Source organism: Aplysia californica, unplaced genomic scaffold (assembly GCF_000002075.1).
Source record: "Aplysia californica isolate F4 #8 unplaced genomic scaffold, AplCal3.0 scaffold00002, whole genome shotgun sequence".
Taxonomy (NCBI): Eukaryota; Metazoa; Mollusca; class Gastropoda; order Aplysiida; family Aplysiidae; genus Aplysia; species Aplysia californica.
In genome coordinates, this window is record NW_004797272.1 from 4,762,721 (window position 1) to 4,776,577 (window position 13,857).

Consider the following 13,857-nt stretch of genomic DNA (forward strand, 5'->3'; position numbering starts at 1 on the left):
ACACACACACAAAACGGAGTTCAAAAGAAACGCCAGACGTGTCCTCTGTACGACCAGAGAGGGTTAACAGTAACTTAAAACTCTCTGGTACGACATGTAAAATAAACCTCCCTGCGCCCGCTCCCATTTCGAACAGTTTGGCGTAATGAGAAACATCCGAGGTCACCGCGGTGTCACTGTGAGATTACAGCTATGTTTTTACAGGAGCAGAAACAGAGACTGTGATCTCGCGATGGCGGGACGACATGGAATGTGAACCATTACGTTAAACGATTTGTCTTCAGAGATTAAAAGATTCATTACCAGTAAAAACCCAGTGTGGGGTAGCTATGCTACATAGTTATCCCCGTAGAAGCAACCCCCCTCCCCCCAAAAAAAGGGTGGGGGTGGGACAGACGAGGTAAGGCTTTCCTTTCGATTATTCATTTAGATTATATACTTTTAAAAATGGGTGTCGAAACTGGCAGCAAAAGTTCTCTCAGAATACTTATCATTTAGATGCAACCCTTGCGAAATATAATTTGGAAATAAGTAGTCAATGCGTTAAAAAAAACCCTGCACGCATATGATCATGAATGCTTGTTTGCCACTACAACCCAAATTTCCCCTCGTGGATCAGTAAAGTCTATACATAATTTTTTTATAATAAAAGAAAATGTCTGTTATGAAAAGTATATCACTTGAAAGATGTCTCAGAAACTGGGTATGCACATCATAATATTTGGCCAAAATCGGGTAAGAAATTATATCGTTTGAAATCGATATACAAAGAAATAATAGATCAATTCATTTTTATTTTTCACAAAACTTGCGATCTTCACAAACTGCGCCATTATATTATCCAAACAGTGATAAAACAAGTCGTCACTTAACAAAGAAGAAATTCTTTCGGGCATAGCTTAAATTCTAGTTGCTTTCTTACCTGTGTGTCGAACGGAAAGTACGTGACATCAATTTTGCACAAAACTCTGATGACAGTAGGATATAGGTAGCGACAGACACCTGTGTTGCTTACGCTGACAAGGTAATCTTTGCTGCCCTCAAGCCCGTCCCCTGCACTGGAAAATAGGAGTTGTGGAGGAAAAAAAAGAACACATTTACTGGAATTGAAATATGCACGATAATAATATAGGGAAGAAGGTAATTTCTTTGGAACTATTGCATCAAGTACCCCTATAAAACTGTCATGCTGCAAGTACGCCGTAAAAAAGAGTCGTTAGCTCAATTGTTATCATACTTGGCTATGGAATATGTGACATTGGTTCGAATCCCAAATGGGGCGTTTAAAGCAAAGGTTGTTTCGATGGTTTTTAAACCTGTCGGCCAAGTTGGCTCAGTTCCGTTAAAGAGAGAGTTTAATAAGTTCGGAGCCGTCGCCTTGAATGTGTCTTGTAGAGTTGACAAAAGAGCATTCGAAGCCCATATCATACCACAAGCAACGATATAATAGAATACAATACTTTACCATACCCCACCAAACCATGACATATTATTATAGCACCATGCCATATCATAACATACCATGCCATATAAAAAAGCAACAGTTTGTGTTTAAAAGTGATGAACGTAGCTTTACTTGTTCCAGTCTCTGTTACTTTAGGGTGTCCAGAAAAAAGTCACACGTCTTTTTTGTGTTTATTGTAGTGCCAGAAGCATTGCTTATTGTTTTTTGTCTAACGTTTTTTTAGGCCGCCACCCCCCGGGGCCCCCCTAATTCATCTTCTTTCTCTATTCAACTTTTCCTTAACCTGCAACTTCCTTGGTATTCTTCTGATCTCTTTTGTGTGCTCTCGCTGCTATGCTGTTTGGTGGTAGTCTTGTCATTTAATGTCCATGCCATTTTATTCGTTGTTTATAGTTTATCTTTATACACCAAGCAGGGAGTCGAGCCAGCATAATTTCTGACAATCTAGTTTCTCGCCTCGTTTCTTCTTGTGACTGAAACATTTTTTTAGGCATCTCATTTCACAAGTGTAAGTTTTACTTTAGTAACTGCTGCTCAATGTCCATGTTTAGACTCGGTAGCACAGTGTTGATATACAGAATTCATTACATGAGTTATGGTGGTAGAACCTGATTTATCCCACGAGTAAAATTGCCAAGGTGTGAAAATGAATTTCGACGAGTAATACAACTGGCAATTTCACAAGGGGGATAAATCATGATCTACCATAAAAAGTGTAATACATTTTCAGGTCATACTGATATCAGCTGACGAAATGGTCGCTTTTAAGCACAAGGGGGCTACCCCGAAAATGCTGTTTTGAGAAAATCGAATGTAAAGTTTTTGTACCCTTATTCAGTTTCTTTAAAAGACAAGGAGGCTTTTTCTATAACCAAACAAATATACACACCAATGAAACAAAATTTCTCCTATAGGTAGGGCAATGCCCACGTTTGGTGTATGTCAAGTTTTCTGAAAACCCCCGAAATCTGGGTTGGTCTGCTTGTCTTTGAAAGCGACCAAATAGATGAGGGCCAACAAAGCTCGAATAACCAGTCAAGTGGTCAAGAAGACCTATTCAAGAATCTCGTATGTACTCGGAATTCTCATTATTTTCGGGATCAGTCTGTCTTGTTTCCCTAATTTTTCCATTTTGGTACGATAATAGCATTTTGCCAGTCTTCTGGGATTCGGTGTTCTTCCATGCTACATTAAACTACATTCTTGTTAGGAATGTGACCCGGTCATTCCATCACTACCGGGTCATTTGTTTTTAGGGCTCTTCTTTAACTGCTGCTTTTACTTCATTCGCTAATTTGAGCTTGTGTCGGCTGTTTGGTGTGTGTTGACCATGTCTTTGAAGGATTATTCTTCCCATCTTTCTGTAATTTTTTCTTCACAAAAGATTGCTTTGCCTTCTTTGTCGTTTATGATGTTTGAAAATTAGAATAAGATTGCCCTGGGCACTTTCTAGAACTCCCTTGGTACTTCTTTGTAAAAGTTCTCCATGTGCTCTCCATACTGGGTCCATAATTGTACCGTTCATTTTGCTCCACGTCTTGTCTTGCGATAATCCTTTTCTTTCTCTGAGTTTTTCCACTATTTGAATACTTTTCTCCTTTATGGCAACTGTGTCTTTGAGTTTGTCCTTCCGTTATAATGTTTCTCAATTTGTGAGTGAGCCAGTTCTCCAGGTTTCCCACTCTTGAGTTAGTGTGCCAGTGCTTTTGCTTTTGAAATCTTGCCATTCCTCTTAAAAAGATCTAGAATTACTTGAGAGTCTACTGATAGCGTCCTCAATATCTTTTTTCACTAGGACTGCTATTTCTTTACTTGATAATTTTCTAAGATTGATTTTTTCCCCTTTCGTTGAAGTGATTTTACTCCTTTTCTTTTCTGTCGTTGGCTCATCATCACTGGTCTGTGGTCTGGGTTTGTAGTGTAATTTGTGACAACTCTATCACCTGCTATTGTTCTTCTTGTGGCCTATCTAGTTAGTTTGAAGTCTATCTGAAATTATACGTTTAGGATGTTCATTTGTACCAGGCCTGAGTGTGGCTTTTTCTATGTTTAAGCAAGATATTGGTGATGATAGACCCCTGTTCAGCGCACAGTCCCAAGAGTAGCTCGCAATTTTCGTTGCTCTAAGTTTCATGGTTGCTGTGAGGTCTCAGTTGTTCTGCCCGGGGAGTTCTTCTCTTTCCCACTATTCCATTGGAGTCTCCCATTAAATTGGTATTGTCTTAAATCTTTTTTATCGGGATAAAAGTCTCGCTTAGTTCCTCAAACAATTCTGCTGTTTCCTTATTTGAGCAGCTGTCTTTACATGGTGCTTGCACTATGGATGTAGGCGGGGTTTTTTTTGTTCTCAAGTACAATCTTCAGGCTTAGCCTCCGTTCTGAGATGTATTTCCGTTTTCTGCGTGTACGTAAACAAGTACAGGGGCAGACCATGCAAAAGTTGGTGTTAAAGAGGCCCTCCTAAAGAATAACAAATCAACAACAGAAGCCTCCCATCTTGCCCTAGGCAGAAAACTGCACCTATCCTCGACATCTAACGATATAAAAGGAAGGATAAAGTAAAGTAACTAAACTCCACTACTTGTTAGACCTTTTCTTTGTTGCTTGTTCCAAGGCAGACAAGAGAGTAGTTCATCATCAATGCCTTTCACCCCTGGCAGGGTATAGGCCACAAGCAAGCTCCTTCCATTTATCTCTGTCCTGGGCCATCCTTCCAAGCTCGTTCCGAGTGAGCTTCATTTCTCTCATGTCCCTTTCCACGCATCTCCTCAATGTTTCCCGTGGCCTATCCCTGCCTCGTGCTCCTTGTGGGTTCCACTGCAGTGACTGTCTTGTGATGTTTCCGCTACGCTTTCTTAAGGCGTGTCCCATCCATTGCCACTTTCTTAGTCCTATTTCTACTTCTATATCCTTTTGTCCTGTCCTTTCCCACAGCTATTCATTTCTTATTCTATCCTGCCACTTAATTCTTAGAATACTCCTCATACATCTGTTGATGAAAGTCTGGACTTTATTCAGTACTGTCTTCGTTGTCTTCCAAGTTTCGCAGCCGTAGAGGAGCACAGACTTGACGTTGGAGTTAAAGAGTCGAATCTTGGTGTGCAGTGAGACGTTGCTTGCTTTCCAGACTTTTGATACTTGCTTGAAGGCTGACCTTGACTTGCTTGAACATCTGCCTCGGTTCCACCTTTACCATCGATGACACTTCCAAGGTAGGTAAAGGAGTCCACTTCTTCCATGGGAGTGTCTTCCACTGTCATAGCAGGGCTTGAAACTTTTCCTAGCTTCACTACTTTTGACTTGCCTGGATGTATACGTAGGCCAACACTCCTTGATAGGCTGTTGAGTTCCTTGGTCTTTTCTTGCATCTGAGCATGTGTTTGAGAGAGCAGTGCAAGGTCATCGGCGAAGTCTAAGTCGTCCAGCTGCTGACAAGGGATCCATTGTATTCCATTACGTTTGCCTCTGGTGGCTTCTTTCATGGCCCAGTCAATTGCCAGTATAAAGAGAAAAGGTGAGAGCAAGCATCCTTGTCGCAAGAGAGTAGTTGTTGCTTTATAAATGTTAATGTATGGACATCAACAATTTGAACCACCTTAAACCCCCATTCTCCCTTGGTGATTTGCTGCAAGCCCGTCGAAACATACAAATACTTACTTGTCATACAGTGTGATATCTGGGATCCATACTTTGTTGAATGGGACGATTAAATTGTCGATATCTTTGTAGTCGCTCGCGTTCCATTGCAAATGACAATCAAACCATCTCTAAGAAAGAAAAAACAACAACAACATAAGTGGTTTAAGACAGAGACGATATTTGAACAAAACTGTGTTAGGCATCAACAGCATATGCTAAAAATTGTTTTCATGTAGGAATTACCCCCCCCCCCCCCAAAAAAAAAGAAATCAAACAAAACAACAACAACAAAACAACAACATGAATATCAGAATATTTAGAAGGTGAGCTTCGACCACGCCAGTCGGACTCAATCTAGGCTGAGAGGGATACAACGTCCCAGCAGAAAGACAAAGATACTCAATAAAAATTCTGCCCTCACGGGAATAGAACATAACTCTTATGCTTGCGGTAGATGAAGGATTGGGATGAAAACAATGAACTCAAGGCGTCGTGCAGTTACCGGGATCCTTGAAAATTTAAAAATAACATGAGTTGTTTATGTTGTTGTTTTAAATGGTGACTGTATTGGTTTAACGCCCATTTTAAACTTGGGTGCTGTACAAGAGACTCGAGACCTCCAAATTTTACCCATTGGTCCAGCAGGTTACAAACTAAAAATACCTGGGTTGACATGATTAATATCACAGAGGTTAAACTAATAAGAAAGATGGCAGGTTCCATAATGTATTTCATTGCTTGTGTGCCGCACACAGACATTGCTAAGACGTATAATAATTTGTCACACTAGGGATGGCTGAATATAAATTGGGGCTATTGTACGATATTCTACCAGGATCTATGGTGCAGCGGTAAGGCGTTTCGTTGTCGCACACAGGAGACCCAAGTTCAATTCTCTTGCAAGGAGAATTATTTTTTATCGAGTATCTCGGTCTTTCTGCTGGTACGTTGCATCCCTTTTTGCCCGGGTTGACCCTGATAGGCAGGATAGGAAGCTCGCCTCATAAATGATCTAATTTGAATTGATATGGGCGTAAAATGACTTCAAACATGTTTGCAATGTTCTAGAGACCAGAAAGAGAAAGAATACAATTTACATTGTACAAAGACAGCTCAAGAGAGACATCAATTCCAATTACATTAATTTCAAAGATTTACACTTCCATTTACACAAATTAGATTATTTAAGAGACCTGGATGCTGGCCCAGCCCCCTTTTGAGGAATACAGCATCTCAGCTGAAAGACAGGGATGATTCTCGATATCACTAACTTCCCTACTTGGGACTGACTAACACCTTCGATTTGCTTTGCAGCAGCAATGAGCCTAAAGACTACACCACAGACGGCGGTGCTCTGAGATTAGCTTTAGAAGATGAGATAATAAGATCACAGCTAAAGCAGAGATATGAAAGAATGGTCTCTAAATCGAAATAAAGGCCGGTAAGTAAAAACAGAATATTGAATGCCTGAAGTGATCAAGATAAGACAAAACAGCATGGTGACCAGCATCAGTCTGCATGCACTTATTCCCAAATATATTTTATTGCGTTCAGGATACACTTTATTCAAACACCTATTATCATAGGCTCAACAGAACATATACAAGATCGTCAGTCTGTTTTGACGGAGAAATACTTCCTTTGATTAGATCACTATTAGTTTGGGGTAGCTTTTATCCTTTTTTTTTTTTTTTGTTTTGTTACTTGACAAAATTGTGCTCCGAAATGCTTCCCATTTCAATTAACAAGGACACAATTGATACAACAAGCTGTAGGACACAAAGGTAAACCGCTGATTCTGCCAAATAAAAACAAACTCCAGGTCTATTATTTTGAACGGGCTCCGGATCAACGCATGATCTAGTCTGTAATGCTTGATAATGTTTTTGTAGAACTCGCGAGGGAAATACAAACGCTGAACAAATGCCGTCCATCTGCTGGCTCCCTATGTCGAAACTATGGAGCGTCTCATTTTACACACAGTGGGGAGCACAAGCATAAAAGCAAATGCCTTTATTGCTCTTTGTAAACGTTCGTTTTTCTCTATAAATCCTCATACCAGATCCCAGTGGATAAGGCAGTAAAGACGATAAAACTAATATGAAATCACAGCACAATAAACGCATGCTGCCTTAAAAATAATAGAGCATATTGATAGGTTGCATTATGACACCCTACTTATCTGCAACCTTCTTGTCGATCATATACCTGCCAATTGCAAAACATCTTTATTATGCTTGGAAAAAATGTTAAGAACAGAAGTATATTGTTCTGTTATTGCAAGGAACATGACAGAAATGTCAAAATAATATTTAATAACATTTTTGCGAACCTAATCGAAAAAGGATAGTATAGTACAGGAACAATAGTGTCACTGATGTAAAGCCTATGATTGGTCTAACGAGATCCCCATTGAACGCTTGTAAATAAAAGAAAAGAGCCCCCCTGCCTGGTTTACTTCATTTAAAGCCAGATGAACAACATTTAACGTCAATAGAGTCGTCAGCAACAGAGGTTGATCAGTCTCGAGAGTGAACTAGGACAAAAACCAGACCCTGAAAATACACTTAGTGTGTATTCACTTTAAGTAAATAGTTTAGTTGGTACCACCATATACACTGCCTAATGACACCGTCCACAAGTTGGTAGGAATAAAAGTACAACAGACTGCCTCAAGCGGTTTTACACAGTCTGTGCTTTCTTCGAAAGGCACCACTTTAAAACACTTAACAAGTGTCTGCAATCCTTTCTGCTTGATTTTTTTTAACGAATAGAAAAAAACAAACCAAGCGTGTTTTTCAGGTTAGACTAAAAGCGAGACCAGCAGGAAACTTACGAAGGGGGGAGGGGGGATTGAAAAAAATGAAACAAAAAAAAGTTAAGGTCTCGGCCAATTCTTAACCGTTTACTATAGTCGATCTCTGGCTTTCTTTATGAACATATTAAAGTTTCAAAGTCTACTTCCCAGATAGATAAATAGATAGATAGATAGATAGATGGATAGATAGATAGGTAAATAGATAGATAGATAGATAGATAGATAGATAGATAGATAGATAGATAGATAGATAGGTGGGTGGATGGATGGAAGAAAAACGGATGGACAGTCAGTTGACGGACGGAAAACTGAACAGACATCAACAGAAAGAAACAAAGGCAAGGCTACAGTAAAAGAGTGGTGACAGATAGGTAAAGGTAAACATAGCTTGACAAACTAACCAATTGAGAGACCAATATAAAGAAAGATAGGGAAACTCTCATCACAACAACAGTGTGTCCTTTCCTCAAGTCTCTACAACTCTAAAGACTTACCAGCCTGACCCAAGCGTTCACATACAATATCTGTTTCGGCTCGTCCTGAAAGAACAAACAAACAACAACAACCGTTTCAACAATAAAATCGATTTTGTTCCTCTTTGGAAAAGGATTTAGCTAAGGACGAACTGCGTTTGCATTTCAAAGAAAATGCCATGTTCAAGCCGGCAATGAGGCGTGTCAAGCATACCACCTTTGACACTGCGGGCTCCAATTCCCTTTGTGCACTCCAGGAGGTTCTCTGACTCCAGATGGCTTGTGAAAACAAATCTGAGGCTGCCCCTCATGAATCGATAAAAACAAAACTATAGGTGTCCCTTACGAAGCAAAAACAAACAACAAAAAAGTTGTAGATATCCCTTTTATAGCTATAAAACAAATCTGTAGCTGCGCCTTATATACCTATAACATCAAATATGTAGACGTCCCTAATAGAGATATAAACAAAACTGGAGATGCCCAGTATAATGCAGGTGTCCCTTTTACAGCTATTAATCAAATGTGTAGGTGCCCCTTATAAAACTATTCTATAATATATGTAGACGTCCCTTTTTGAGCTATATAAACAAATCTACAGAGGCCCCATTACAAAGCAATAGACACGCAATTGTAGATGCCCGTTATAAAGTTTTTAAAACACACCTGTTGACGCCCTCAATAAAGGTAAGCTTATAAGTATAAGCAAACAAATTTTTTAGTACTCCTACCCCCCGCCCCCCGCACAATAAACATAAACAAATATAATAATATATCCTACCGCAATGGGTTTTAAAAAAAAATCATGATATGAAATTGACATTAAAACTTAAAATTCCGGAAAAAAAACATGCATAATTTGCTTTATCAGAGCACTACCACTTACACGGGTCGTTCAAAAACTTTTGCCTCCAAGTTCATAATTTCTTTATTACTGATGCTACATACACAAGTTAAACACCAAATGAAAGTTTAGGATGTCTGCTACATGATAGTACCTTTACTTTTCAACATAGTCGCCTTCTTGGTTTATGCAGATCCGCCAACGTCAAATAAGTTGTCGCCTGCCGTCGGCGAAAAATTCATGTGGTTTTCCTCTGAACCTGCGACGCACATCTTCTTGAACTTCATCGTCACCCGCATAACGTTTTCCTTTGAGATACTCCTTCAACTTAGGAAAAAGATAAAGTCAGACGGAGCAAGGTCTGGACTGTATGATGGGTACGGTGAGGTCTCTTGAAATCTGAGGCTTTTCATGGCATCTTGAGTTTGTCGACTCGTGTGTGGACGGGCGTTGTCGTGGTGCAAAATTGCATTTTTCCAGGCCGAATTCGTGACAGCCGTGCTCTAAGCTTTCTCAGGGTCTCAATATATCGTTCAGAGTTGCTTGTGGAGCCCTGTTCCAAAAATTCCATGTGAATCAGACCATCGCAGTACCAAAACACTGTCATAAGCACTTTCTTTGCAGATGAAACAACTTTGAACTTTTGGTGGTAGGTGAGCCAGTGAGCCTGTATTATTTCAATTGTCTTTTGTATTCTGGGTCATAATGGTGTACCCAAGTCTCGTCTCCTGTAACTATACGGCGTAAGAAAGCTTCACCTTCATCGGTATAACGAGTCAGGAGTTCATCACTAACTTGACTTCGGTTCAATTTCAGCTCGAGTGACAACATGTTGGGAACCCATCGGGCACACACTTTCCTGTAACCAAACACACCATGGATAATACACTGAGCACTCCCTACAGAAGTCCTTAGAATTTCAATGACATCTCTTACTTTGATCCGCCGGTTTGCTTTGATGATCTCATCCACTCTCTCCTGGTATTGAACATTACTGGCAGAGTTGGGACGACCACAACGAGCTTGGTCATACAAATCTGTCTCTGCTGGACTGGTTTCAACGAACTCCTTTGCCCATCTTCGAACAGTACTTACATCTACACATGCTTCACCATAGACAAGCTTCATTCGCCTATGAATATGGATGGGTGCAGCTCCCTCTGCAATAAGGAACTCAACAGCTCTTTGCTTTAAGCGCACATTCATAGATTTGCTGTACGCCATTTTCTCGGCGACAATATACCCTAGCTTCATTGATGTAAACAGCAATAGCATAAAGGTGTGACAGCATAGTATAATGCTGTTGTTTGTGTGTGTGTTGTTGTTGTTGTGTTTTTTTTTGGGGGGGAGAGGGGGGTTGAGAGTATACATATTGAAAGTCAATTATGTACAAATTTAATGAAGATATCTTGAATAGTTTAGAAGTCATTAAAGAGGAGGCAAAACTTTTTGAACGACCCTCGAACTTGTAGTTGTAGTACACCTAAGAACAATCTAAAGCAAGGCTTTCTATTTCAAATCATGCATCGTCTAACACACACACACACACACACACACACACACACACACACACACACACACACACATATATATATAATATATATATATATATATATATAAATATATATATATATACAGAGGGAGAGATAGATAGATAGATAGATAGATAGATAGATAGATAGATAGATAGATAGATAGATAGATAGATAGATAGATAGATAGATAGATAGATAGATAGATAGATAGATAGATAGATAGATAGATAGATAGATAAATAGATAGATAGATAGATTCAACACATACAATCATTTTTTAAAGATTGTTTCACTGTTGCTGAAATACTGCAATATGCAACGCCTACTCAATATCCATCACGATTCTGATGCCTCAAATATCAAATATAATTCCAGCAAATTGCATTAATCCATGTTCAATACGCCTTTCGGGACAGAAGTAATGCTTCAACACTTGACAAATAGCATGGATATGATATGCGTTTTGCTTCAGATATGTGACAATGGGTCAAGATAACCGCTCTCTAACCGAACTGATTCTTTTGTCTTCTTAATTTTAATCAGCATGATGGACACAGAGAATGAGAACTTGTCGAGCTTTTATTCACATCTAATCCCTCATCGGTGTCACCACAGAAGAACAATGGAGCTTACAGGGGGTCAACATATTGTGTTTGTTTGTTTTTTTAACCGCCAAATGGGATAAGTGTACATGCAATTTGACTCTATAAAATTAATTAGAAGTGATTTCCGTTTCAATGATCTGACGGTTTAAAGACAATTAGTGTCAAATCCAGTGATTGCTCTCAAAAGAGAAATGGTTATCAATTCAGTTATATGAGCACTAACAATACAACAAATTTAAATGGTTAGCAATTTAAAGATGTGAACACTATTCATACAGAAATGGTTATCAATTTTTTTTCAATGAACATTATCAAAACAGTAAATGGTTATACAATGATGTGAACACTATCCCCACAGAAATAGTTGCCCATTCAATGATGCGAACCCTATCAATACAAAGAAAGTTACCAGTTCAATGATCTGTCTGATAGCGAGACCAACATAGACGTCAAGCGCCACGTCGGTGTCACAGATAGGCCGCACATCCTTCTCGTAAGTCGTGAACAGGTCTCCGAGAAGCTGTGCCTGAGCTGCACCAACATTTCCTGCAACTGGACGGACATAAAACAAACCAACCATTGCTTCGGTTTTGAATTGAGACGTAACATTTGAGTATGAGTTTGATTTGAGAAAAGAGAAGCACACTGACATAATAATAACGGTCATTAGGTGCAGGGAAAAAGCAAGAAAGATATATACAGAAACAACACATGAAATGAAAAGACGTAGAAACTACAAGGCGCCCTCCAACCACCCGCGACGGAACTTTAGCCGATGGTCTTGTGATGAGGTTACTGAACCTGTAATCCTGAGACTGTGCCTTCGAGGATTATAGGATCAGCTCCGTCCGACAAGTGTGCTCTTGGGAAAGCACTTTACACGAATTTTCTCATTTTTTACGGTCCCACCGGAGATGGATGTTTAAGTCAAGGGCCCTGCCTCTTACTAGTCTTACACGACCTCATCATAGTGTTGCAAGGGGCGTTAAACTATACCATTTTGACTCTTTCACATTTGACCACATAACAACGCTTTATATATGTGCCTTTTTGCCTTTTTGTTGCCATTTGTGGATAATATGAAGGATGCTTTTCACCTTTTTTGATGAAGTAGTATTTGAAGTAGCACCCCCAATTTAACGTATATTTTTAGAAATAGGATCCATTGAGTTTAGATTTCTGAAAACTCTCCAGTCAATCATGATTGATCGCAAACGTGTTTAGCTCTCATCGGCAAGCCACGATAAATTCTCAAGCGTAGATTATTCTGGATTTGGACTGATTCGTCTCTGCCTATCAGAACTAATCCTGCTGGGAATTAAGAGAGATGCAGAATTCCACAGAAAGACCGAGATAGTCGATAAACAAACATTTACCTAAATGAGATCCGAACTCATGTCTTTGGAATGAAAAGGCAAGAGAACGTAACAACTACACCTCAGACACCCGTCTAACACAAACAAAGCTGAAATAAATCTCGGCGGACATTCCAAACATGGTTGCTCTAACGAATCCCGGCATGGCGCCAGCTTAGACAACAGTATATCCTTAAGCTGTTTTGACGAGTTCTTATATTGATCGGTTGAGCGTCTGTGGTGTAGCGGTTAGAGGCTTTGCTGTCGCTTGCAGGAGACCCAATTTCGATCACCGAGTGGGGAGAATTTTAATCTAGGAACTCAATGTTCCTATTGGGATGTTGTATCCCTCTCAACACTGGTTAGCCTGACAGACAGGGTCGAAGGACTGCCTCTTGTATACATTCTAAATTTTGTCGATGGGGGGCAAAAACACCTAAATTTGCCTCAAAAACACCAAAGAACTCCAAAACTCCAGGGCTTTCTAAAGAACCTAATGAAGCTTAAAAGAAACTGTTTGCCGCAACATTGAGTGCACTTTTGCATAAAATCGTTTGTGCGCTGTTTCGTGCTGGAGGATTAAACAAACAGATCTTTGTTGCTGCTTCTCCTTTCATTTTAGTTGTTTCAAGGTCATTTAATCCAAGTTTTAAGGCTTTCCGTTGTTGCCCAGTTGGTTCTTAGCTTGGTCAACAGCAGGTGTGCCCACGAGTTTCGAATCACATTATTTTCTCCTGTCCCTTTAGAAATTGTTTTTCCCTTCATTTTTAATCCTAAAGTGCAAAGGGCTTTAAAACCATTCCTTGAAATAACACATTTTAATTCGGAAACGGGTTACCCCATGCGAGTCAAAAGTCAAAAGACAATCACACAAGGTCTCTTTTGTTTGAACTCTTAGCTCACTCCCCTCCTCGCATAATATCCCATCCCCAACGCCGTTCACCGCACCAACTGTTTCTTCAAAGAAGCAAGCAAACCAAAAGATGGAGGTCTTCATAACAGAGTATACTGTAAATAATCATATAATTGGTATTCTGAGCATTAACGTTTAGAATTTTTTCTTTGCCCACCCATTCTCAAGCTTACTGACTGGTCATTGTGGGAGGTCTAAAAGGGAAAAAAG

At 39.6% G+C, this 13,857-nt stretch overlaps 1 protein-coding gene across 1 annotated transcript in view; it reads right to left on the bottom strand.

The window, feature by feature from the left end:
• Positions 1-13,857, bottom strand: part of LOC101855987 (neuronal acetylcholine receptor subunit alpha-7-like) — a gene marked incomplete in the record, with an annotated part of 65,311 nt that overhangs the window by 16,023 nt on the left and 35,431 nt on the right. Inside the window, 4 exon segments of the mRNA NM_001280850.1 lie at positions 923-1,058; positions 5,123-5,232; positions 8,417-8,461; positions 11,789-11,931. Of these exon segments, the coding sequence (NP_001267779.1) occupies positions 923-1,058; positions 5,123-5,232; positions 8,417-8,461; positions 11,789-11,931 (434 nt within the window).